Raw genomic sequence first — 26,047 nt, 5'->3', positions numbered from 1 at the left:
GTATACGATATTTCCTTTAATATTTTCTTTGCAACATCAAAATTTTTAATAAGTAAATGAGTATATGTATATGCAAATAGTTACTTTTAAGAGAACATGTATAGTTAACAATTCAGAAATAATGTTATATTTGTAAAGTATCTGTTAATATGTTTATCTATGTTATAGTAGTGAGTAAAAGTTGGCTTAGGCCTTCTACATGTTTTTCTTCCAGTTCAATGACTGCAAGTAATATTGTAGATTATGTAACTTCTGTAATTATATGTGTACTATTGTAAATTTTGTAACATCTGTAATTTACGAGTTCTTGTATTTACTGGGGAAAAAATGAAAAAAATCGTGTGTACATTTGTGTACTATAATATCATAGCTCATTTGTATGTCTGGACGTTCAAAAAATATTAATTAAATTTATGTGGAAAGTTGTCAATGTACTGTCTGTCATTATATATGGTTTATGGTGTGAGCTGTATGTGACAATTTTAGAAAGAGAAAATTCTGTGTAATTTTAATACGGTTTGTAGAAGAATTTGTACTGCATTTTTTACTGAATATGAAGCTGTTTTATCTATTTTCATTTTGAGCAATTCTATGTAAATGTGTAACTTCATAAATTTACACAACTTGTATGCACATTTGTAATATATGTTTGTTGCCACGGTATATCAGTCTAGATGTTATTACAATACAAATTTTGTACTACAGCAGGATTCACTGACATTAAGATACATATGTCTTGTCATTAGGTACATCAAGAACAAAGTACAGATTATCATCAACTTTCTTCTTGAGTATATTAAGCACTTTTTTAGTGCCGGCTAATTTCAGGACTCACCACTGAGAGTTTTAAATTTCTTTTAATTGTAATGGAACTTTGCCCCAGAAATTTGAAACTACTGTATACAGTCGTTTCACGCAGACAATCCAAGTAGGCATCGTCAACTTTCTCAGGAACTTGTACTGAACATTGCTTATGGTACACTGCTTTAATGTATGTGTCACACAATGGCCTTTGCAAAACATTGTTATAGAATCAGTCGAATTATTACTTAGAAGTATTTGTTTCATTTCAATTCTTTAGTTTTATTTTTAACTTAATTATATTGTAATTGTGCATTGTTTTCCTGTGAAAATCTAGGAATAGCTTTTTGTTTCTGCTTGTATCAAATTTTCTAAATTAATAAATTTATAATGAAAACATTTATGAAATTGTGGTAGTTATTTTTATTTTGTTATTTCTAATAAGAGCAATGATTGTTAAAAGTTATTTGGGCCTGTCCCCCCCCCCCCCCCAAAAAAAAAAACAGGAATGACGATTAGCCGTATTGAATACGCATGCCAAACACAGTTTTGCCTCTGTGCAGACATGTAACCTAGCATGCTGTGTTTGCACTGAAAGTGTTTTCCAATAGGACTTTTAAAGATTCACCCTATTATTTTATTTGTGGAAAATGTGTGTTAAATCCAACGCAGGTTTCTATCATTTTGTTTTACGATTACTGCCGGTAATTTCCCAGCTATAGCAGTGTGAAAAAGCTATTTTCACCACTTCTGAGGAGCTTGGTAATCATGTTTTGAATAAGCGGACAGCATTTTTAATTGATAGCAACGTAGTTTGTGTGTGTCTTCTTTCCTTAGATAAAACCATTGGAAATATGTTTAATAATTATGCATGAAATAAACTTCTCTTACCGCACTACAGTACATTTTATGCACCAGGTTTAGCTAATTCAACAAACAACCTTAGGAGCATAGGCAGGGTTTTCATAAATGGCAGAAAAGGAGGAATACTTTTTTTTTTGAGAAATTTGAATCTAAGTTATATTCTCAAGTCTCCAATTTTCTGAGGACCAACATTGTCAATCCATGAAATGTTATAGCTTGAGACTAGGGCATAGTAAACGGTAAGGTATCTATGGCAATTTTTGCCCAGAAATAGTGCAGACAATAACTTACACAAATATACAATTATGGTGAAAGTCTACTCTCCAATCTTTCCTACCCTTCCCAAAAAATAGTGTCTTAGGGAATCTAACGTAACATTTGCCTTACATTGTATTTCTTGTTTTAATGTAGGTAACCCAAAACTTTTCCGATGCTGAGTATGCAGCTGCAGTATGGGATCCCTTCAATGAAGGAGAGAAGGTTCAGAGGAGGGCGGCTAGGTGGGTGAGAGGTAGGTGGAGAAGGCGAGGGCGAGAGGATGAGAATGAAGGCAACTACAGACCATCAGTGATGATGGAGGAAATGGGGTGGAGTTCATTGAAGGACAGGCTAAGGGTAGAGAGGCTGTTCAGGGGGTGAAGGGGGAGGGAGGATGGAAAAGTTTAGGTTCCCAATTCGTCAGAGGTGACTACAGAGGGAGAGGGAACAACAGTGAGAAGATCCGAAGGGTTTGGAGGAGGACGGAGAGGGGTAGACAGTCGATGGTAGTGAGGGAGTGTAAAGTACTGAGGGGGCAGCTGGTGAAGGTTGGGGGTGTTGGACTGTTTAGGGCACCCAGGTCTGGAAAGGGAGTGATGTATAAAACTTTCCACCAGGCGAAAGCCCAATTGCAAGCCATAGTTATTATTAATGTAAACAAAACTCAAGGGCAAAGATGATGCCAAGGCCTAATTCTGCACCCTTCACAAAGGATCACCACTCATGTGCAATGGAATAAAAAAACCGGGGGTCACTTTGATAAAGTAAAAAGCTGAGAAAAACAATTTCGACTCTACACGTGGTGACGGCAATCATTTGCGATTCAAATTTAGTGCGAAAATCCACTTAATGATATGTTCGGCAAGTCGGTAAATCAGTTAACCTCAATGCAATTTCTGTCGGAAAGAAAAATTATGTTACAAAAACGGGGAAGGACATTACATTTCGAATCTATATATGGCTATATGTTTGTCAAACGTAGCTGCGGTCAGGATTAGTCTATAATGTAGTCAAGGTCACATGAACTTATAGCTGGTTGATAAATATATGGGTTCATTCTCCTTTATTATAGCATTTTGGGGTTACCAGATACAATAATTTAAAATTTTCTCACGGAAAAATACCCTGACATACATACGATGTCTTCACGTATTTATTTTGCTTTCCGTCAGATCAGAGTTATTATGACATCTTACACACATACCAGCTGTTCGCGAATGTAAACAAATGGCCGCCATCTTCTTACGTGAACAAACTGGCCTCACTTTTCAGAGCTTATGCTCCATCTGTAACTTTCTCTAATCTCTGACTCCGCCTGGTACTGTTTTCAGGACAGAGAAGATACCCATACTACTGCGAACGCAGCGGGATGAGTGTCAAGCTTTGGTTTTAATGAAATACAACCGCAATGTCGGTCACGTCCAAGTATAGTTCTGGTTGTGGGCGCAAGCCGTTAACCACACACAAAAAAAAGACCGTGATCACAGGTGTTGTGCAGGGTCGCTCCTCCCCCCCCCCCTTTTTTTTTTGATAACACCCTGCTGCAAGCCTGAGCCGCGCGGGAAACCTTTTCACAGACGAAAGAGCCAAACGCCCGATCGTGCATCTTGGTTTTTTTTGTTCATTGTAAAAGGTTAGGTTAGCTACATTATAAATACTTTAAAACATTGTGGACGGTTTATTTGGTTAGGATAGCTACATTAAAGATACTATGAAATCATGTAAACGGTTTCCTAGCCCTTGATAGCTACATATTAAAAATGTATTTGCTAAGCAACCATAAAATGATTTTACAGTATTTTTAATGTAGCTATACTTACCTAATGTAACCAACCATCCACATTGTTTTAAAGAATTTATAATGTAGCTAACCTATCCTAATCGACAGCAAAATTTAATGCCACACCGGTTCATACAATGAGATAGAACGAAAAAAAAAAAAAAAAAAAAGCGAGCATGAACTTCGGGGTACTTCGGGGAACTTCGGGTGTGGCTCTCTCGTCTGTGAATTGAAGGCTTCGCGAGCCGCGCCTCCCGCAACAGCTGCTATCGAACAAATGAGCGCGACGCGCATGCGCCGCTTCGCGCGGGCGCTGATATCAAGTATCAACAGGCAGTCGGCCATTGGGCTCTGTGCATGTGCGGCTGGCGGTGCGTACATTGGCGTACAGCGGAGCTACCGCCTCAACTATGTGACGACGCGACGCATGTTTGCAGAGACCGTACCGAATCCACCTTCAAAGCCGAAGAGTTACAACAACAAGTAGGTGCTTTGCACGTGTTTAAAAATACTGTCCCGCATGATGATTACCGTTAGTAGTTCAGCATATGTTTATTTGTCTCTGATTGTAGAGGTTACGTAGACCAATCCGCCGTGTATTTTGTACATAATAATTCCACTGGACGAAGCAGTTACAGCTTAATCTGTGAAGTCTATATACTTTGACAATATTCGTACAGTACGCACTTGCTGTATTTATAATTACCATATGGTAAGAGGAGCGAAATGAAATGACTATATGGGCGTATAGAAAAAAAGGACAATATTTTTGTTTCTACCTCACTTACCAGAAGTACACTTTAAATATATATAAATAATATATATATATATTTTTTTTTACTGCAGACATTACGGCTTATGAGAAAATTTGTATCCGAGATACGTATTTATTTCGTCTGAAATAGTTGAAGATACGGTATACCTAGTAAATCAATTTTGAATACATTACATCCTAATAGCTTAAGTTAAGGACGTTGTTACAACATTCATAACTTCCTAATTTTCCGGAAGTTTGTGTCATTTATGGAATTGATTTGAAATTGGCGGTATTCACAAGTGTGTTCTGTGCATCAGTACTCACTCCTTCCCAGTCAAAACTCCCTCCAAGCAAACAAATGACATATAAACTATGATTTACACAGTCAGTTTTAATGCTGTTGGAAGTAAATGTAAAGTCTGTTTCTTTTAGTTCTCAAATATAAAAGCGAAAACAATTGAGATAGGTAGACGGAGTACATAAACTGTCTGATTTCGTATCAAAAATTTGTGGAGCGTATCACAACATTCTGAGGCTCCAGGTTTTTTTTTTTTTTTTTTTCAACGATATGTGTGATATTGCGTTTTCAAACACGTCTTAACTTTTTTAAAAATAAAATAATTTCACTACCGAATGCGAAATTAAAGTAAATAAACTAAATGTATATTTGATGTCATATAATTTCTAAAATTTACAAATTATTTTGAAATTAGTTTTAGAATAAAAGTACGCTGTTGTATTACTTCCAGCACAGTTCGCTTACAATGAGATGTTCATTTCAGTAAAAATGTGCCCATGCCCTTGGTATTTCTGGGGGATTGGAAGTTTCAAACATCCCTTTTATCACCAATAAATTACCAATCATTAAAAAAAATGGTTGTCTGTAAAGTCGGTAAACAGACGATAGTTAAACGTGACAACGTCATAACAAAACATTGATGAAATGATTGCATACTTTTATGAATAAAATTGAATCATTTTTATTGAATTATCACTATTTTGTATGGATAAAAAGAAGAAGTGAAATTAAATGTACAATTTAATTGATAAATTTATTTTTATTTGCACTCATTAATTCAAATTTGTTTATTACTTTAACGAAGAGATTATTTTAGCTATAACTTGTATACATGTTTGCTATTTAACTTCTTCCAATCTGTGTTATTCTGTTAAGGATAGGACGATGATAGGAAAAGTAGGAAACGAATGGGGGTGTTTCAAATTTAATGTGCCTCGAAAAAGTCAAATCGATGGTTGTTCCAATCGAGTGGAAGAGAGATAGATGTGGCGCAAGCGTACAATGAGCGTAACGGGACAATGTGCGTAACGGGACACTTTTTCGTGCGTGAAGTCGGCGTTCATCGATTTATTAGACGTTGTCACGTCAAAAATCTCAAGTTTTTATTTTGTCATGCTGATTATGAAAATATTTAGTTATTAATTTTGGGTATTAGTGAACTTAACCCATATGGATAGTCTGTATGTGACCGACAAACTTTGGCTGCAGGTTCGTCACGACAAAATAGAAAAATCTATGCGACTTATGGTCCAAAGTGCTGGTATACGTCTTTGAAGTTGGGGCTGAACAAATTTTTTTATTGTAAATGATAAAGTATTTAAATTATAACACCAAACGTCTAGGTTACGTTTAATTGAAAGAAAATATACAACCACTGCGAATTTTGTTGCGGTAGCAATATATTTCATTAAAAGATGGAAGCAACACCTTTACTGACTCCCAAATATTTCAATGAAATTTATATGTGTGTGTGTGTGTGTGTATATATATATATATATATACATATACATATATGGTAGTGACAAAATTTGCGCTGGTTGTTAAACTACATTCAATTAAACATTAATCAGGCGCTCAGTGTTCCTGTTCAGCCCCAACTTCAAAGATGTATTCAAAAGCATTGGGGAGCACATTAGGCCAAAAGACTTATAGATGTTTTCAACTGCAGTCGAAGTACCATATACTGATAATTGTTTTTTGAGACCCAACGGTATTGGCAGTTCAGCTGGTTAAGGTACAACTACAAATGTCTGAGTGATTGTAAGGCAATGAAATTGAATTAATATTTTGAGCTTCGCAACATTTTTGAAGGGAGGGGGTGAGGCACTCATGCTCACTAGGTTTTTTCTCCTTATTACCAACGCCCTTGAAGAACCCTACTGTGATAGTTTTTCTGGCTTCCTCTGATTTAATGTTGCACTTATAAATGTAAATTGAATGAAATGTTAGATCGTGACTAATGTATCGAAGAGACGCAACAGCATCGCGGGTTTAATTATGTTTGAAACCAATAACAGGCTTTATAATGTCTTTCGACACATTTTCAGAACGTTGCCATTATGAAATTTGCATTGTCAGGAATGTTGATTGGAAAACACTTAGTAAATTTGTACCAGTGCCACTGATGTAAATCATCAAATCTTAAAATTGTCTTTTTATTTAATTTTGCTTCTACAAACGGGCTTGAAAACAATGTACTGTTAGGAGTAGCGTGGGGAGAACTGGGTTCGTAAGGGATAGCCCAGTTAAGTTTTATACAATTTTATTAATTACTAATATTTACATAACTAATAAATCATCGTGCTTAAAATTGCCTGTTCATATGTCATTCAAAGTCTGTCGCGCCGCTCTTGAGGGCGTCTCTCATCCAAAGCGCCGATCACGCACTTCACTTCACTCCACTCCACTCTTGGAACTCCCGCGGAGGCTGGCGTCGAGGCTTTTATACCCGCCGGCCGTCCTCGAACCGGCGGGAGTGTCTGTGACGTGTCGCGTCATCCGGGGCTGGCCCGACTCTCGAAACATCCAGAACAGCGACGCTTATTCACGCCACTCCTCGCGGTGGCCTCTGTAAGCCCGGAACTCCCAGGCCGCTATAAGTTGACAAGAGCCCGAGGTGCGACGGTGCGCGGGGAGCGGAGGGGAATGGGTAACGAGGACCCTCGTAATCCGACCAGGAACGCGTGGTATGCCTTACTTCAATGGACGGCGCGTGACGTCAGTGGCCATACAGGCAACCAGCCCGTTCCGAACCTGGCGCATGTCGCAATCTTGTCTCCTGCATTCGTAACACTATATAATTAGATGAGATGTTTTGGTGTAGGTTTTTTGCTACGCATAATTTTGTGGCATATTAAACTATATACAGTTAAACTGGATAAAATTTAACTAATAATTTAAGCCTAAAGCTTTTGTGTAAATATATTGAATTTTAAAACTAATATTTTTTTATTTTAGTTTTACAAAATAGTATTATTCTTAAGGATGTAAGATTGTTGTAAAATTAATATTAGATATCACCTGTATGTTATATCTGTGGACTGTTTGCATTTGATCATATCCGTTTTATTAATGCATGTCTAATCATTACAGGAATAGCACGAAAGTCAACATACCAGTTATCATGGTGGATTTTGGAAACAGTGATAAGTCATCAAGAAGTCGTTGGGTGTGCCCCAGTGACCGTCAGCTAGCACTTAGAGCAAAGTGAGTAAATTACACTCATAATGTTCAACAATAAGGGCTTAATTATAGTTAGCCTATTGTTAATATTGGTTCATCATCGTGTATAGCAAAGCTATAATTATTGCTTGTATTATTTATTACGTTTAGGGTTAATTAAATCTTTAATATTAAACTTAAAATAGTTTATTATAACTTAGCTTTTTTTTTTAGAAATGATTTTGAAATATGCTGACCAGAAACATTTCTCCCTTCGCTCTGAATGCGGACCTGTTTCCACCTGTCTTATCCTGTGATAAGTGCTGACTGGTGTTTCATAGTGCAAAGGAAATTATTTGTACCTGGTACAGGTGCAATTCCACATTTGTAGGTATTAAAAGAGTAGCTACATTTAGGGGAGAAATGCGGTATGTCCATAGAATAATGACCCAGTTATAAATAGTAATAGTATCAACTGTGATAGAAATGCAAACCATATCATGAAGTAGCCAGTGGCATTGCAGTTAAACGTAAATATTTTCAGTTCTGCAACAAATTAAATTCTCCTTGTTTGTACAACCCAAAAACCTTAATGTAACTTTAGCAGCTAATTACGCAAAACGTATGCGCAGTATAATTTTTTCATTTCGTGAAAGTTAAACAGTCTAAAAGTTGATCAGTGATTAATGTAAATATAAAATCATATACTGAAATGGGAGGCACGCCCTCAAGCTACAGTCTGACGGGGCGCTATGTTCGTGATGTTCGCTATGCTAATACAATACAGCCAGCTGCATCTCCGCGGTGCCACTGGCCACGCCAAGCTATGTTCGCTGTGTTCGCGATGTTCGCTATGCTAATACAATACAGCCAGCTGCATCTCCGGTGCCACTGGCCACACTAAGCTGTGTTCGCGATGTTCGCTATGCTAATACAATACAGCCAGCTGCATCTCCGCGGTGCCACTGGCCACACCAAGCTGTGTTCGCTGTGTTCGCGATGTTCGCTATGCTAATACAATACAGCCAGCTGCATCTCTGGTGCCACTGGCCACACCAAGCTGTGTTCGCGATGTTCGCTATGCTAATACAATACAGCCAGCTGCATCTCCGCGGTGCCACTGGCCACACCAAGCTATGTTCGCGATGTTCGCTATGCTAATACAATACAGCCAGCTGCATCTCCGCGGTGCCACTGGCCACACCAAGCTGTGTTCGCGATGTTCGCTATGCTAATACAATACAACCAGCTGCATCTCCGGTGCCACTGGCCACACCAAGCTGTGTTCGCGATGTTCGCTATGCTAATACAATACAGCCAGCTGCATCTCCGCGGTGCCACTGGCCACACCAAGCTATGTTCGCGATGTTCGCTATGCTAATACAATACAGCCAGCTGCATCTCCGCGGTGCCACTGGCCACACCAAGCTGTGTTCGCGATGTTCGCTATGCTAATACAATACAGCCAGCTGCATCTCCGCGGTGCCACTGGCCACACCAAGCTGTGTTCGCGATGTTCGCTATGCTAATACAATACAGCCAGCTGCATCTCCGCGGTGCCACTGGCCACACCAAGCTGTGTTCGCTGTGTTCGCGATGTTCGCTATGCTAATACAATACAGCCAGCTGCATCTCCGGTGCCACTGGCCACACCAAGCTGTGTTCGCTGTGTTCGCGATGTTCGCTATGCTAATACAATACAGCCAGCTGCATCTCCGCGGTGCCACTGGCCACACCAAGCTGTGTTCGCTGTGTTAGCGACGTCGCCAGGTGTTTGTTTCTCGGCTATTTTTTTTTTATAAATGTTGCTGACTTCGCGCATGCGCAGATAAACAAAAACTTCTTTTTTCGCACGAAACTGTGCTGTACTTGTGTTTGCTTTAAATTAGTATCATGTCGACGGGAAATTTTATTGAAGAATTGCGAAAATGCCTATGTTTATGGAATAAATGTGGAATAATATAGGAGGCAGGATATGTAGGAAAATGCCTGGTATTTTATTACAAGGGAATGCTATCAGAGTTGTATTTATTATGAAATGATCCATTTTTTTTTTTTCGTCATCACAAGTAAGTGCTTTATCAAATGATGAAATTCTCCAATTTTTTTTTTTTTAAATAAACTACATGCATACGTTTCTTTTTAAGTTCACATACTGTGAGAGCCAGCAAAATATTATCACCGTCGGAATCAAACACTCGAAATTCCACGGCATGCGTCCCTCCGACATCGCGAACTAGACTTTCCTGTCCGGCCACCTGGCGCAACGAACATAGTGAACATCTAGAACATGGCGAACATCTGGAACGTGGCGAACATCTAGAACGTAGAAGAACATCTAGGACGTAGGTGAACATCTAGGACGTAGGTGAACATCTAGGACGTAGGTGAACATCTAGGACGTAGGTAAACATCTAGGACGTAGGTGAACATCTAGGACGTAGGTGAACATCTAGGACGTAGGTGAACATCTAGGACGTAGGTGAACATCTAGGACGTAGGTGAACATCCAGAACGTAGGTGAACATCCAGAACGTAGGTGAACATCCAGAACGTAGGTGAACATCCAGAACGTAGGTGAACATCCAGAACGTAGGTGAACATCCAGAACGTAGGTGAACATCCAGAACGTAGGTGAACATCCAGGACGTAGGTGAACATAGCGTAGCGCTCTGTGTGGTTTCGGCTTTAGTCTCTCCAGAATAGGGGGGTCGCCGCTGGCTGTGTCGACGGCTGATTACTGTCGGCATGGTAACGTCTAGTCCGCGATGGCGGAGTTGCGCTCGCACCAGCAGCAGATTCTGCGCGGGTCGCATGGTGTCTGTGTGACGTAGCTGCGTGCATGCACGCCCGCCAACAGAGCCATGTCACACATCACCGCAGCTATACTGTAAAACTACAATCATATATGTGATGTTAAATAACTGCGTGACAAGGAATGTAGAAATAAAAATAAAAATATTTGAAAGTATCAGTGAACTGATATTTTTAACTGGCAGATACCGTGTAGACCTTCCTATAAAATTAAAAATTTTAAAGAGACAACAAAACCTAAATCGAGTGACGACATTTACTTTGAAAGAAGGTAGCATTCTTTCAGAAATCTATAAAGTAACTAATGGGAAAATATTTTTTTCAAACTAATATTACAACCTAACATAGTTATCTTTAAAAGATTTGAGCAATGGGAGTGCATGACTTGATGTAAGTTTTTGGACGTACGCCATTGCTAAAAACTTTTTCTGTTGAAGAAAAACTAATAAATAAAATAAATAAATAAAAATACCCAAAAAAGACAAAAAAAACACACAAAATTAAGCAAACAATTGCTGTTGTCAACAAGGATATAAACACCACAAAATATTCCGAAACAGGAATATGGTCAACAAACAAAGAAAAATGCACTAAGAGAACGAAAAAAAAACCACAAATGATGACAACACAAAAATATTGAACCCAAAATAATTCAGCACGTCTCGTTTCAACTGTTGTGCTGAATTATTTTGGGTTCAATATTTTTGTGTTGTCATCATTTGTGGGTTGTTTTTTTTTTTTTTTCGTTCTTTTAGTACATTTTTCTTTGTTTGTTGACCATATTCCTGTTTCGGAATATTTTGTGGTGTTCATATCCTTGTTGACAACAGCAATTGTTTGCTTAATTTTGTGTGTTTTTTTGTCTTTTTTTGGTATTTTCATTTTTTTTTTATTTATTAGTTTTTCTTCAACAGAAAAAGTTCTTAGCAATGGCGTACGTCCAAGAACTTACATCAAGTCACAACCTAGCTTTGTTCGTCATAAGTTTTATATTCCACCTGAGGCAAGGAAGTAATTTATGAGTGTACATATTTTGCACTAAAATACAGTTCGACATAGGGCGCTACATTTAATAACATTAATAAAACATTTTCGTCTTCAAGAATGTATTCGAATGCTTTGATTTTGACAAACTCCATATAATAACTAGCCCTCTTATTGTCCTGTTTTGAAACACCAGTCATAGTTGCACAAGAAATATATGTTGCCATTTAGCCGAGGTGTCGAGTTAATGCTACAAAGAAGTGAAGTGAGGAAAAATATTTCTTGAATTTTTTTTCATTACCAACGTAAATTTATATTTTTAAAGATAGATTGATATGCGTTATACAACATTTCTTTTCTGCAGATGGATGGGTACTGTTTCAACAATTTTTGTTCCTATAGCATTGGTAGGGGTTAGCAAGGGTCATACCCAACTCTAAAATGTAAAGTGAGTCATTAGTGGTAAAGAAAGACCAAATACACGTTTTATTTGGTTCTGTTTATATATATATGAAATTTTATTGTGCTTTCTTAAAAAAAAATTCATATTTTTCTGTTTTGCAAAAACCTTTTTCCGAAAAATTTACATGAAGGTAAGAATTCAAGTTTAGTCAAACTTCTCTTACCGATAGTAAAATAATAAAGTTTTTTTTTATTTTCACGCAAAAGTGTAGATAATAAACCTTGAAATGAAAACTGGTAAAATGATCAAAAATAAACTTATTTAAGCTTGGTACAGTCATTAAAATTGCATTTGTGAGCCAAAGTAAACCATGTCACACAAAACCAAGAATTGTTAATAACAGAAAAAAATGGGGTGTGCCATGTCATGGACACGGCCGTGTGTTATGCGTGAATACGTGTATTTTGATTTGACTTTTTGACGCGTATAAGCCGACATTATATATTTTTGAATATATATATATATTTGATTATATATATTTTTAACACCATATATATTCACTGTAGCTATTTTACACTAATGTTTTATATATGCAATCGATAGATTTTGACGAGAGCTGACGATTAAAACTCTTCTCCGAGTCAAAAGTTATATTAAATGGAAATCTCGAAACGCAGCAAAATGACCTCAAAATGGCGGCGCTTCCCCCTCCACCGCGCGCGATGCGTCACAGTCCTCACTTAGCGTAACGAATTCTTTGATCCTTTAGCTATCCAGTGGTGTAATTTATTTTTGGATGGAGATGATAGATATGTAGCTGCAACACCGAACTGTACCCCCGATTTTGTTATCGCTCGTTTTTTGAATTGCCTCCCACTATGGAAGCAAATTTAAAGACGTATTCACGTCAAAAAAACTTTTTTTGTGTCGACTTATAAAAGTAATCGCCCGTCTAACTCGAGTACAAAATGCGATGGCTTCGATGTAGAAACATTCCTGCGCGGGAAGCCTAAGATGTACATCAAGTTCAGTCCCTGCCCGAACACGCCCGAATATTCACCTTCGGCCAACCTCGGGTTTATTTATATTTCTTTGTTTATTTTAATGTAGCTATACTAACCTAAATAATCGTCCGTAGTGTTTTAAAGTGTTTTAATGTAGCTAACCTAACCGACCACTTTTAATATTTGAATTCATTTTTCGCAAAAATAAAACAAATCCCGAGGTTAGCCGAAGGTGAATATTCGGGCGTGTTCAGGCAGGGACAGAGCTTGATGTACATCTTAGGCTTCTCATCGCCACTCTGCGTTGTAAACAAACCGCTAAGCAGTCGTAGGACTGCTATGCTATGCTGTGTCGGCCAACGGCAAGTTGCACACGCCAGGCTTACATCTAAATAAACTGCTTTTACAGCTTGCTTAGGATCGCAGATACAATGCACCACCCTTGAACGTTACAGTGTCTGTAGCTTATTTAATAGCTTACTGCGATTACATTTCACATACGCCACATGGCGGCCTGGGAAACACACATTTTGATGTTGTAAACATGTTGGCTCTCTGTATGAGGCATTTGGTAGTTGTTATATCGTGAAAATGGAACGGAATTATCACGAAGATGTCGGAACCGTGTGTAGCAACATAAACCCGTATGTAGTTACTTTCGTAAACTTATGGGGAAATGCGTGTGCCAAATTAAACTCTGATAGTGAAACTACACTGGAATGTTTTTGGTAAACTAATATATATAGTAAAAAGAATCACAAGTTTTAAAATACCTAATAAATCTGGCATTACAATAATTACAATACATATTATCCTGCATTCCCAGTGGTCTAAGTAACACAGTGGCATAGCGTGCACTTGGTAACTTCAACGGAAGGGGTTCGAAGCTCGCCAATGGATTTTTTTTTACTTTTTTAATAAGATATATTATATAAGGATTATGTTTAATCAGTTCAATAAGGCGAGGACTTGTTTGTAGTAAGTATTTACAGACTGATTTCATTTGTTTAAGGAAAAAACAAACAAATATACAAACATATAGGCCTACTTAGAGGTATAATATGTAATTTAAAGTGTTTCAGGCTAATAACTTATTAACGCCAAAGAAGTATAACTTGTAACACGTGCAGAAACTTTATTAACTCTTTAGTGAATTTTAACAAGTTGGCAGAATTGTAATATAATTCCTGGTCAAAAATCAGGATAAAAGCCGGGGTTTTATCGGGGCAGTTTCTAATAGTTAAAAATTTCCTGTTTCGTGCTTTATGGCGACAAGAAACGTTTACGATTCAGCGAATTCTAGCGGCGGGAGCAGAAAGTACGTGTGTGATTCGCGTCTATAAATGTTATTTGAAAATCAACTATTTTATTCGTCTGTTTATTTATCACGCTCGACATTACTTAAAAGAATTCTACGTTAAATTTCGTGTCGAGTTTCTTATTATAAGTTTATTTGCATCATGAACAACATGAGAACTCACGGGTTTGCTGGTTGCTAAGACTACCGACTTCCGAAACCAAACTTATCAGTGAACACAAATACACAATGATGTAGGACGGGAAGCCTAATATGTCCATCAAGTTCTGCCATTCCCGATTACACCCGAACAATTCACCTTCGGCCAACTTCGGGATTTGTTTTATTTTTGCGCAGGAAAAATGAATTCAAATATTAAAAGTGGTCGGTTAGGTTAGCTAGGTACATTAAAACACTTTAAAACACTATGGACGGTTAGTTAGGTTAGTATATCTACATTAAAATAAACAGAGAAATATAAAATAATATATATAAATAAACCCGAGGTTGGCCGAAGATGAATTGTTTGGGTGTAATCGGGCAGGGACAGAACTTGATGGACATCTTATGCTTCCCATGTAGGACCTCCATGAGATAGCATCCATCTTCGACTGTGGCCCACAGCTAACCACCATGGCACCATTTACCCTCTAGGTTGAAAAAAAAAAAGCACCAACATCAACGCCGAATAAAAATAAACCGTGCAAAATGTTCACTAAGTACACCTCTTCCAACCTACCATGAATCGTGTCCACGAAAAGCACGTATTATTTTAATCAGAACTCTCCCACAAGCAATTCAGGCGTAAGTACCTGTCTACTGTGGTGTTTGTTTTGGTAGCCTACGCCTGGCCCAAGATAACTTCCCCGTAGGTTTTACTGATACGCTAAGTAAGTGTGATCTGTGGCGGATACAGGAATTTATTTTAGGGGGGGGGGGAGAGATTAAAAAAAAACGTATTTTAGTATTCAAAGAACTTACGTCATCAACAAGGGGGTTTCCACAGTAACTATCATGCTTAACGTCCAGGTGTTGTAACAGCTCACTTTGCATCATCCAAAATAACATAGATACTTCCTTCACATATATCGCGCATTATTTTTTTCCCATAATTTCGATGTGGGGGAGATATATCTTTTATGTTCGCCACTGCTTGTAATAAATACATAGTTCTTTCAATTCGACTGAAAATGTTAAGGAATATTGGACTGCCAAACACAGAAGAGAACAAACATATTATTCAAACGACACTGGTACACTGTTAGAAATTACATTAAGTTGACGGAATTTTCAACAAAGAATACATCCGAAATAAACGAAGAGTTCTTCTGTACTCTCAAATAATTGGATGTTCATATAACCTACGCCGAGTTCCAACTTACGAGTTACGTGTTACGTTTTAAACAAGGTGAACACACACGCGGGAGATAAAAAAAAAGTTTTTACCTAGAGATTATTATAAGATTATTATTGCTGCACCCAAGCGCGGCTCCAGTCGATAGCCCTTCTCGAGACCAATTTTATTGATTAGTGTATATTAATGTTTACTTAAAAGTTTAACATATGAAATTAAATATTTATCTCATCAAAAGTTGCATGGAGCTACTAAGGTTCTGTATTTGAAGCCTGTAATTTGTAAATAATATTCCAAGGCCAATATCTGACCACTTTCATTTTTTGCAACTGCGACCTTTCTTTGTGCGATAGCCCCTCCCGAAAAGTCATCCTGAAGTCGCCATTGGTTGCACCGTGTTCCAAGTTAGTGAATTGAAGACACGAAAACCTATGTAGGTAACAGTGAAAGGTCAAAAATTCCTGGATAATTTGTAAAGAGTGTTCTTCGTAAGTCTTAGGCTGGCTTGCACAGTCGTGACTTCAGGCAAAGTATTTCTCCATTTGATTAACCTGGAAAGTTTTTGCTTGGATTTTACTTACCTGACTCTGCAAACGGCCCTTAGGTGAACATTTTTATGAGTGAAGTGACGAGTGGGACGGGTGTGTTCCGGAAGGATGGGGGACTTGGGTCGAGATTGGGACGAGATTGGAACAGGGCGTCAGTACTGCCGAGATTTCTCATCACACGCAAGGCGAGCCCTAAAAATAGTCGGCGTTTAACGGTAATCATGTTTCTAACGATCGAGAGGCAGAGCGACTCTGTGCGCGCTGGAAGGGTCCGGCCCACGCAATCGCTGGTCGCAACGGATGGAAAAACGTTTTCATGTTCCTGTGGCATTCAAACAGTATGGCCGTAAAATAATGTCCCAGTTATAAATTTTAATAGTATCAACTGTAAGCGTCGTAGAGTTGTGGTTCAAGGTCACATTTGAAAAGTAACTCAAAATATTTTTTGACAAGTGCATGTGCGAGAAATTTTGTTTTTGACGTGGCAACGTCTAAAAAATCGATGAACGCCGGCTGCACGCACGAAAAAGTGTCCCGTTACGTACATTGTCCCGTTACGCTGTGTCCCGTTACGTTCATTGTACGCTTGCGCCGCATCTATCTCTCTTCCACTCGATTGGAACAACCATCTATTTGACTTTTTCGAGGCACATTAAACTTGAAACACTCCCATTCGTTTCCTACTTTTCCTATCATCGTCTTATCCTTAACAGAATAACACAGATTGGAAGAAGTTAAATAGCACACATGTACAAAATTGTGATAATTCAATAAAAATGATTCAATTTTATTCATAAAAGTATGCAGTCATTTCATCAATGTTTTTTTATGACGTTGACACGTTAAAATATCGTCCGTAAACCGACTTTACAGACAACCAATTTTTTTTTCTCGCCTGCAGCGCCACCTACGAAAAATGGCGACTCCTGAGCGTAAAGCGTTTTGTGTTATGCAATTTGCTGAGAGTAAATTTGTAATTTCTGTTCAACGTGCGTTTCGTTCAATGTTTGTGATCCCCCGTGTGGCTACAACCACCGCCGACGGTTGAGACCATAGAGCTCCCTTTAGCTGGCTTCCAGGTTCACATGACAACGCCACGCGGTTTTTCCTTTGGGGCTTTATAAATGATCGTGTTTACGTTCCGCCGCTTCCTAATGATTTGCCAGAGTCGAGACACGGGATTGAAGAAGGGGTTGTTGCTTCCATTTCTCCGAACTTGTTAACCAAAGTGTGGGAAGAATTGGACTTTAGTTTGGATGTGTGCCGAATAACAAAAGGTGCACATTTGAACGTTTTTGTAAGAAAAACAAGGTTAGTTTACCTTCAATTTGATGTATGATTTGTCGTAAATAGACTAAATTAAACTGTTATAATGTACTATTGAAACTGGGAAATTCTTTTATGGACATCTTGTGTAATTTTTACACATCATAAATTTTTCAAATTAAAGTATTAGATTCTCATTAATGTTTATTGGTTCTTAGGTTTATATGCAGGCAATGTACACTAGACGCCAGATTGGTGAATGTGAACTAGGGACTCAACTGTAAAACTGTAGAACGTTGTACTCTCGTTCGGGGAGACATGGGTTTGAGTTCCGGTTCACCCACGGTTTCATAAATAACAGCTCCGGGCAAATTCCTGGGTCGTTGCCCATTCCTTGCCCAGTGTCCCTGAACTGAAGAGTGTATGTATGTATCTATGACCTCATTGTCGACAAAAGTATAAATAATGAGCCTACAGTCAAAAGTATTGTTAGGCGATAGTCATTTTCCCCCCTCGAACTTGGTATATTGCAACACCAAGAACGTGGATTACACCTAATGATTGTTTTGAAGTACGAGTAAGACAAACACTGCTACTTCAATAAAATCTAAGTATTTTGTTTCCACAATTCAAAACGTACGCTTCAACCAACGCATTGCAATTGTTTTTGGGTGTACCGCAAACATGGCCGTAGACAAAAAACAATTCCACTCTGTATCCACGTGGTATGACGCATGCATGGCCGTTCCCTTACTTACCGTGGCGAGTCACTCCTTCTGTGTCTGGCGTTCACTTTTGAATAGGGGTGTCTGTCAAGAGCCCGGCTGTTGAAGGCAAGTTGGCAACACTTCCAGGACCTGAGCTCCTTCGCTCTGAATGGCGAAGAGCTTTTCGACAGCCCCGCCTCTTCTTCCCTCGTCTGCCGCAAGCGCGACACATGAGTTTCCGGCCCGACGGTACTTCTTCCGCTCTCCCGCCCTCCCGCTCTTCACCCCCCCCCCCCCCGCTCTTCACCCCCCCCCGCCGCCCGCTCTTCACCCCCCCCGCCCGCTCTTCACCCCCCCTCCCGCTCTTCCCCCCCCTCCCGCTCTTAACACCCCCCCCCCGCTCTTAACACCCCCCCCCCCGCTCTTCACCCTCCCCCTCCCGCTCTTCACCCTCCCCCTCCCGCTCTTCACCCTCCCCCTCCCGCTCTTCACCCTCACCCTCCCGCTCTACAACCCCCCCCCCCCCGGCTCTACAACCCCCCCCCCTCTTCGAGAGCCACTCGCACGCGAGGAGTTAGTGCCGCCACTATACACGTGAGTGGGGACATTGCGAGAAGGGAATTTTTTTCCGGAAAATTTAACTTATTGAAGCTATACATCTTTCGGGGCGTTGAGGATAAATGATGAGGGTGCATTTTTTCGATGCGCGCGCACCATGTAACAATATTTTCACAGTAAGATGGCGGACTCGAAGTATACGAACATAAAACCCTTATATAGTCACTTGCATAAAAATTAGGGGACACACCAAACGTGTTGGTGTGCCAAATGAAACTTTATGGACGTGAAACTTCCATGGAATATATTTGGTAAGCTAAAATAGTAATAGTAATGGAGTAATTTCAGGTTTTAAAAATCCTAAGGATTTGTTATTACAAGATCTACAGTACATATCCTCCTCATATTCTTATATCAGGCTTCGTAGTGCAGTGGTGTTAGTGCACGGTTAATAAGCTAAAGTCATGTGGATCAAAACGTGACAGTGGGAATTTTTTTTTTACTTTTTATAAATTACAGATTACTGGATTATAGAAACAAATTGTTCGTAAAGAAATATATATGAATACATTTCATTTGCTATATTATTATTAAATACATAGATCAGTCCATATGTAAACTTTTGGACATACGCCATTGCTAAACACATGTTTGTCTGTAGAGGAAAACTACAAAAAAAAAACCAAAAGAAAAAACACAAATTAAGCAAAAAATTGCTGTTAACAGGATATAAACACATAATATTCCATGACAGGAATATGGCCAACAAACAAAGAAAAAGAGAAGAAAAAAAAACAAAGAAAAATGGACCAAGAGAACGAAAAAAAAAAAACCTACAAATGATGACAGTACAATAATCAGAACAACAGTTGAAACGAGACAAAAACATGACAAAACGAGAGGACAGAAACAAACACAATAGTTTAGCCACGACAAAACGTAAAGACAAAACAAACACAATGGTTTTCCAAAACAGAAACAAGCCAACAGTTGAAACGAGACAAAACCACGACAAAACGAAAAGATAAAACAAACACAATGGTTTTCCAAAACAGAAACAAGCGACGTTTCGGGAACTGCTATCTGCTGCCGTCCTCAGGCAGAGACGCACATGGTACGAAAACACAGGTGCGACTGCTTAGTCCATTTTTCTTTGTTTTTTGACCATATTCCTGTCATGGAATATTATGTGGTGTTTATATCCTGTTGACAGAAGCAATTTTTTGCTTAATTTGTGTTTTGGTCTTTTGGTTTTTTTTTTGTAGTATTCCTCTACACACATACATGTGTTTAGCAATGGCGTATGTCCAAAAGTTTACATATAGTCATTCACTCCCATTGCACAAATCTTTCAAAGATAATAGATCAGTCCGTTGGAGTGATTATTTTATATTACTTAAAGTAATATTAAAATAATTGCGCTTGTTATAAAATGAATTTCCCTTAATTCACAAGGTATTAATAAATAAAACTTTATTTTAGTGCAACTTACTTTAATACTTAATAATTTATAGTCACTTAACGTGTGCGGAAACTATATAGTAATTTTTTTTAGTGAATTTTAACCAGGTGGACAGTATTTTAATAAAATTCTTTGTCATAAATCAGGTCCAAGCCGGGATTTAGAACTTTTTCTAAGTTTTTTTTTTTTTTTTTTTTTTTTTTTTTTTTTTTTTTTCGTTTTTATCGGAAACGTTGGCTTTTCGCTCTGCAAATCGAATCATTCGAGACTCGACGTAGCTGCTCCAGTCAATAATTCTAGCGACGGCTGCGGAACTACATGTCGGTGGCGTTCAGAAATTTAGTTATTGATTTTGAATACTGGTCTATATAACTACTAACATGTATTTATTGCGAATATTAGTTATAGAAATGGTGTTTATAAACTTTTTAAAGTGTATGTTGAGTTATGTTCCCGTACGTATATTTTATTTGCGTTAAAATTGATATCATTTAATTATTTCATAAAAAATTAAAATTCATGAATATAATTTTATACATATTTTTATATTGAATACTTAGAATTTATTCAATAAATATTTGTTACAATAAATTTAAAAATAGTTCATTCTCTTAAATCGAAAACTCGTATTACTTCTAACTTGCGTACATAAGTAAACACAATTTTTTGTTAAAGAACATTACCAATTAAATATCGACTGACATAAAATGCACAGTTTCTTTTCTGCATATTGGTACTGGTAAAGAATAGCCAAATATATATATATATATATATATATATATATATATATATAATATTCAAAACAAACTCAGGAAGGTGAATAAGGCACGGTAGGAATGGTATAAATATGAAATAAATATGAAATAAATAGGTTTAAAGTCTCGTCGACATCGAAATCATTAGAGACGTTGAAAGGTTAGGAGATTTGAATGGAGCATTGGCTCATAGCGACGTCCGCCAAGTTTTCCCCGCTTGCGGGAAACTCTTGCACAACCCCGTGGGAATCGAACCCGGCTCGCCTGGGTGGGAGGCGATTGTCTTACATACGGTGCCACCGTTACCGCAGAAATGGCGAGCATGCGAAGAACACAGTTTATGAAAATACTTGTTAAATAAATTACCGTTACAAGTAATTAGTATTAGGATATCTGCAATTAATGTGGAATGATTTTTTTAAATTTTTACTTTGTGAGATTTGCTCAGTCATTGTAGTATTAGCAGACTTTTTCGTTATTTTCACAAGAGATTAATTTTGACTAATTTTAATTAATGTCTTATTGCAAAGATGGTTCTAAATGTAGTCACAAAGTATTATTTTTTGAAGCTTTGCAGTTGATGCATGCATGACTTTGTTGCAGCTGATGCATGCACACTTAATCTTTTTCACCAACATGCAAGGTTTCCAAAATATTAAGATTTGCTTGAGATTCCAGCTTTAAATGTAATTGTTCCTATTTTATTATCACTTTAATAAATACACTGTTTTCATTAAATTCGTCTGAAGTCCATCAAATTATAGATTCGACATTTGCACCACATCGTTACTTGTTCCAGTACGAAGTAGCTGTTCCTGGTGTACATGCGAGAAAACAGACCAAGTACCTTCCTTACATGATCGAGATAATGCGATGTCTTGATAAACAAACATCTAAGTGAACACAGAATTCCCGTCTTGTCTTAAATGTGACCAAATGTTGTCAGGTTTCCCATTAAAAAATTTTATTTCCTGCGTGTTTAAATGTTGAATGTCCTCTAGCAAATTTTATTTACATAGTGAAGTAAATATAACATATTTGTGCAACAGCCAAGACGATTTATCAACGTCCTTAGCCTTTTTGCTGATAGGATTAATGGGAGATTGCTTTAATACTAATTATATTATATACTATAGTATACTATATACTATACTATATATACTAGTATATTATATACTATAATATACTACTTAACCAAATTAGTCCGGATACATTATGGAAATGCCCAGCTCGCGCATTCAAAAGAGCGCTGATCATTAAAAAAATAATTAGCTAATTACACTGCAATTAAAGGTGGAAAATTGACAGGAATTTGACGTTTTTCAAAGTGTTTGTCTGGCGTTGAATAAATCGTTATTCTTTTGCCTTGCAGATTGAAAACTGGTTGGTCCGTCAAGTCGAACATGCCTGCAACCTACGTAAAGCAAGTTCCTAGTATCTCGGAGCAGGAGAGAGAGGTGATCAAATCGGTCATAAAGAGGGCGGAAACTATCGATAGATACGATCAGCAGCGAGTCGGGTAAGATACTTCACACATTTCATAAAATGTTCAATATTTTTATAGTTGCATTGTATTTTTTTTTTTGAGCTGCAATATTGTTCACAAGCCATGCTAAGGCCTAACAGCCTTAAATATATTTTTTCCGTCATTGTAATCGGACGTTAATGGACCTGCGATGAACGCCTAGAAGTATTAATGCTGTGAGGACCATGTTTTGTCGGGAAACAGGTTTAAGGAGAATGGCTCTTGGCGAAAATGTGTGTCACTAACCAATAGCACCTCACGCCTGGCAGTTATGCAGTCCGCTACGCGAGCAACCACCGCAAGATGCCTACCTTTCAGGAAAATGTAGTATGGGTAGCAGTAGAGCTGTTTTTTGCTGTTGCTTGCATGTTTTTTTTTTTTTTTTTTTTTTTTTTTTTTTAATCTTAGTTAACACATAAGTAATCTTGTAGAAAATGCTTGCTGATGTTGTCTAGCGTCACCCCAAACAATGCACCCCATTGATGGCAGGCGGACACTTCCAAAGATGCATGGAAAGGGGTATGTTACCAGGTGGCATACCTCTTGTGTGGTTATGTGCGTGTTTTACCCAGCTCTCTGCGTCCCACAAGGAGAGACTGCGTGACTACAAGGTCGAGCTACACACGTTGACTTGGCGCATCTTCACCTTTGTGACTGACAAGTATGAACTATGTGTTAAGAAACAAATAGGTCGATTTGGGAGGAAATCGTCAAAATGGAGGCATGCTTAAAGATAGTTTTTCTAAATTTTTATTCTGAGAAGCGTGCAGCGGCCGAGGGATAGACAACATGCCATTGTTACGTGCATTGTTAGCTGTGTACCTGTCAGGTGTGAGGAACTCATTGTGTACTTAGTCATGATTGGGAATCTGTTTCCTGACAAAAAAAAATTTCTCATCACTACCTTTAACTCTAGAAATTAGGCACAATGGTCCGTAAACACTCAAATTTTAATACATGCATATTTGTCTATGTAATTTTTTTTAAATAACTTAATCATATGTGTGTGTGTGTGTGTGTGTGTGTGTGTGTGAGTTGCTTCAAAGTTATCTTAGTAACTTTATACTGAACTAACATGTGAATTTAATAATTTTCATCACCTTCATAATAAATGTAATAAATATATCTCTCGAATAAAGAAAAAAGACTTACAGACTACTGCATTACCTGGTAAATGCATTTGGCTTTCAGGGTCCCTTGTTAATAACTAATTCCAACCTTACCTAGTTGGCATCAGGGGCTCAATAGTGGTTGGTTGGGAAGTCAGCCTATTATGTGAGGTTCATGTTTCAATACCTGTAATCCATGGGTGTGTGTGCCATATTTAAGAAAAAATTTATGTTTAGCTTCAGTTGAGCCACCTGCCTATCGGCCTACAAACGTAAATTTGGGACATTAATAAGTTAGTTTCAAGAATTAGTAGTTGAAAGAAATTTCAGTGCACTCAAAATCAAATATTTAGTATGATCTGCAAGAAAAGTTTTCTGCCAGAGATACCGTAATGGCTAAACATAACACGCAATAAAATGTATAAAATGTAATTGTCATTTTTGTGTTCAGTCTTGTTTCAATATTCATTTACTTACGAAACCATTTATAGTGTGTTAGCCAATTCACAGCTTGAAAATGTGAAATAGAAATTTATGATACTTAATTTTTGGGCAGAATTTTCTTGGCCTTTATGGTTTTTTAACAGCAAGTTCATTACAGATAATAATAGACAACAAAATCAAATAATTATTGTTTGAAAGCTTAAGAACACTTCTCTTAAATTAAAAAAAATATATTATGTAAATAATTTATAGTTCCCAATGGGTTTAAATACACATAATTTGTGGTATAAAAAATTGTTTTTAGCAAACTGCTGAACAAGTACATTAAATAAAATCAATGGACATGATATGATACTTTTAAATTATAGTTCTTTTAATAAGTAATTACAATAAAAGGTTTTTACTGAAGCAACCTGCATCATATATAAAAGAATATTATACAACAGAACTTAATAATTAGCATAGTAAGTAATGCTAGGTATAACTAATAAATTCTAAGCTAAGTGAATTTTTTAAATTTTAGTCATAATTTTCTGATTGGAATCTTATGGAGCATCAACATTGCCAAGGAAATAATTTTCCTACATTTGGTCACCTAGGTTATTTCTTCAGAAATTAATAGGATAGAATAAAGGGTTCACAGATTAAAAATTAACACATCTACCAAACAATGGTGGCTTCTGGATTAGTGGCCATTTTTTAGTAACGTAACTATAAATTCATACATTAACATTTTCCTTGAGATATATTTCAGAACCTTTATGATACTTCCTTTTCACATAGTGTTATAATTTTTTTTCCAGGAGACTTGCTGAAAAACTTGAAAACATTAAGAGATGTGCTATTGGAAATGGAAAAAGTGAATGTCTTCTTTGCGCAGAAAGAATTGGCTTTTTCTATTCTAAAGGCTGGACTTGTAATGATTGCAACAAGGTAAGTGATGTTTTTTATATTCATGTAATTTATATTTCATATCTAAAATTTTTAATGTTTAACTTGTTTTTCTGCCCAGTTTCCTTCCACAAACTTTGATATTTTACCAACTGAGGAAAAAGCCAAATAACTTTAAAAAAAATTATAATTTTATATATCAGCTAAACTCTACCCACCAGCAGTAGCCTACAAGTTGCAGAAAATGCAACTAAATATAATCTTAGGACATTTTTATAAGTATCGTAAAATAAATTATTAATATGTTAACCTTAACATTCTCTTTATTTAACTAAAATAACTGAAAACAAAAATAAAACTATTGCCTTGTAATCGCAAAACTTATTTTCTCGCACAGAATTATAGATTATGTCTAGGCTAAGAAGGTAAATGTAAAAGAGAAACAAAAACATGTGGTTTTAGGGCTTGTATTACCATTCCCAAAAAGAGTTCAAAATACAATTTATTTACTGGATATCTTAAAACACGTAATACAAACTCAGAGTATTTGCTATTCAATTGGCTGTCAATGAGCTAGGCTATTTGGTGCTTCATCCTACTGACAGCAGCTATTCAGATGTTAAATACACACAAAATGGTTGCACGATGGTGATGATTTTCTAATAAAATTGGTATTTGTTTCTATAATATCTCAGGAAGCCACATAGTTACTGTAAATAAAAGATTTGATTTGATTTTTTATTTCATTCAATAGACCATACCATGGTATAGAATATGTCAAAAAAAGGTAAGGGAAGGTAACTTGCAGCATAAACATTCTTAAATCTTTTTAAAGCCAGGAAGTCTCAATAATATAAAAAGTGAATTGAGTGAATACCATTAAGGTTTATGTTTTAAACACACTGCCATATTCAGGTTCAGAAACTTACAAGAAATATTTTAGGAGTATATGCCTTAAGGTAATTTATATAGAATATAGGTAGGCCATTTAAAAGCCTTGAAAATC

General features: G+C 37.2%; 1 protein-coding gene across 2 annotated transcripts in view; it reads left to right on the top strand.

Annotated features, from left to right (window-relative positions):
* The first annotated feature begins 4,029 nt into the window (after positions 1-4,029).
* Positions 4,030-26,047, top strand: part of LOC134529796 (rab effector Noc2-like) — a 30,502-nt gene continuing 8,484 nt past the window's right edge. For both annotated transcript variants that reach the window (XM_063364250.1, XM_063364249.1), the window contains exons 1-4: positions 4,030-4,186; positions 7,852-7,965; positions 22,445-22,591; positions 24,954-25,083. In XM_063364250.1, coding sequence (XP_063220320.1) covers positions 4,131-4,186; positions 7,852-7,965; positions 22,445-22,591; positions 24,954-25,083 — 447 coding nt within the window. In that variant the 5' untranslated portion in view covers positions 4,030-4,130. The remainder of the gene's footprint in view (positions 4,187-7,851; positions 7,966-22,444; positions 22,592-24,953; positions 25,084-26,047) is intronic.

The sequence above is a fragment of the Bacillus rossius genome, chromosome 2 (assembly GCF_032445375.1).
Source record: "Bacillus rossius redtenbacheri isolate Brsri chromosome 2, Brsri_v3, whole genome shotgun sequence".
NCBI classification, from domain to species: Eukaryota; Metazoa; Arthropoda; class Insecta; order Phasmatodea; family Bacillidae; genus Bacillus; species Bacillus rossius.
The sequence above is the reverse complement of the archived record's forward strand: the minus strand, read 5'-3'. Positions and strand labels throughout refer to the sequence as shown.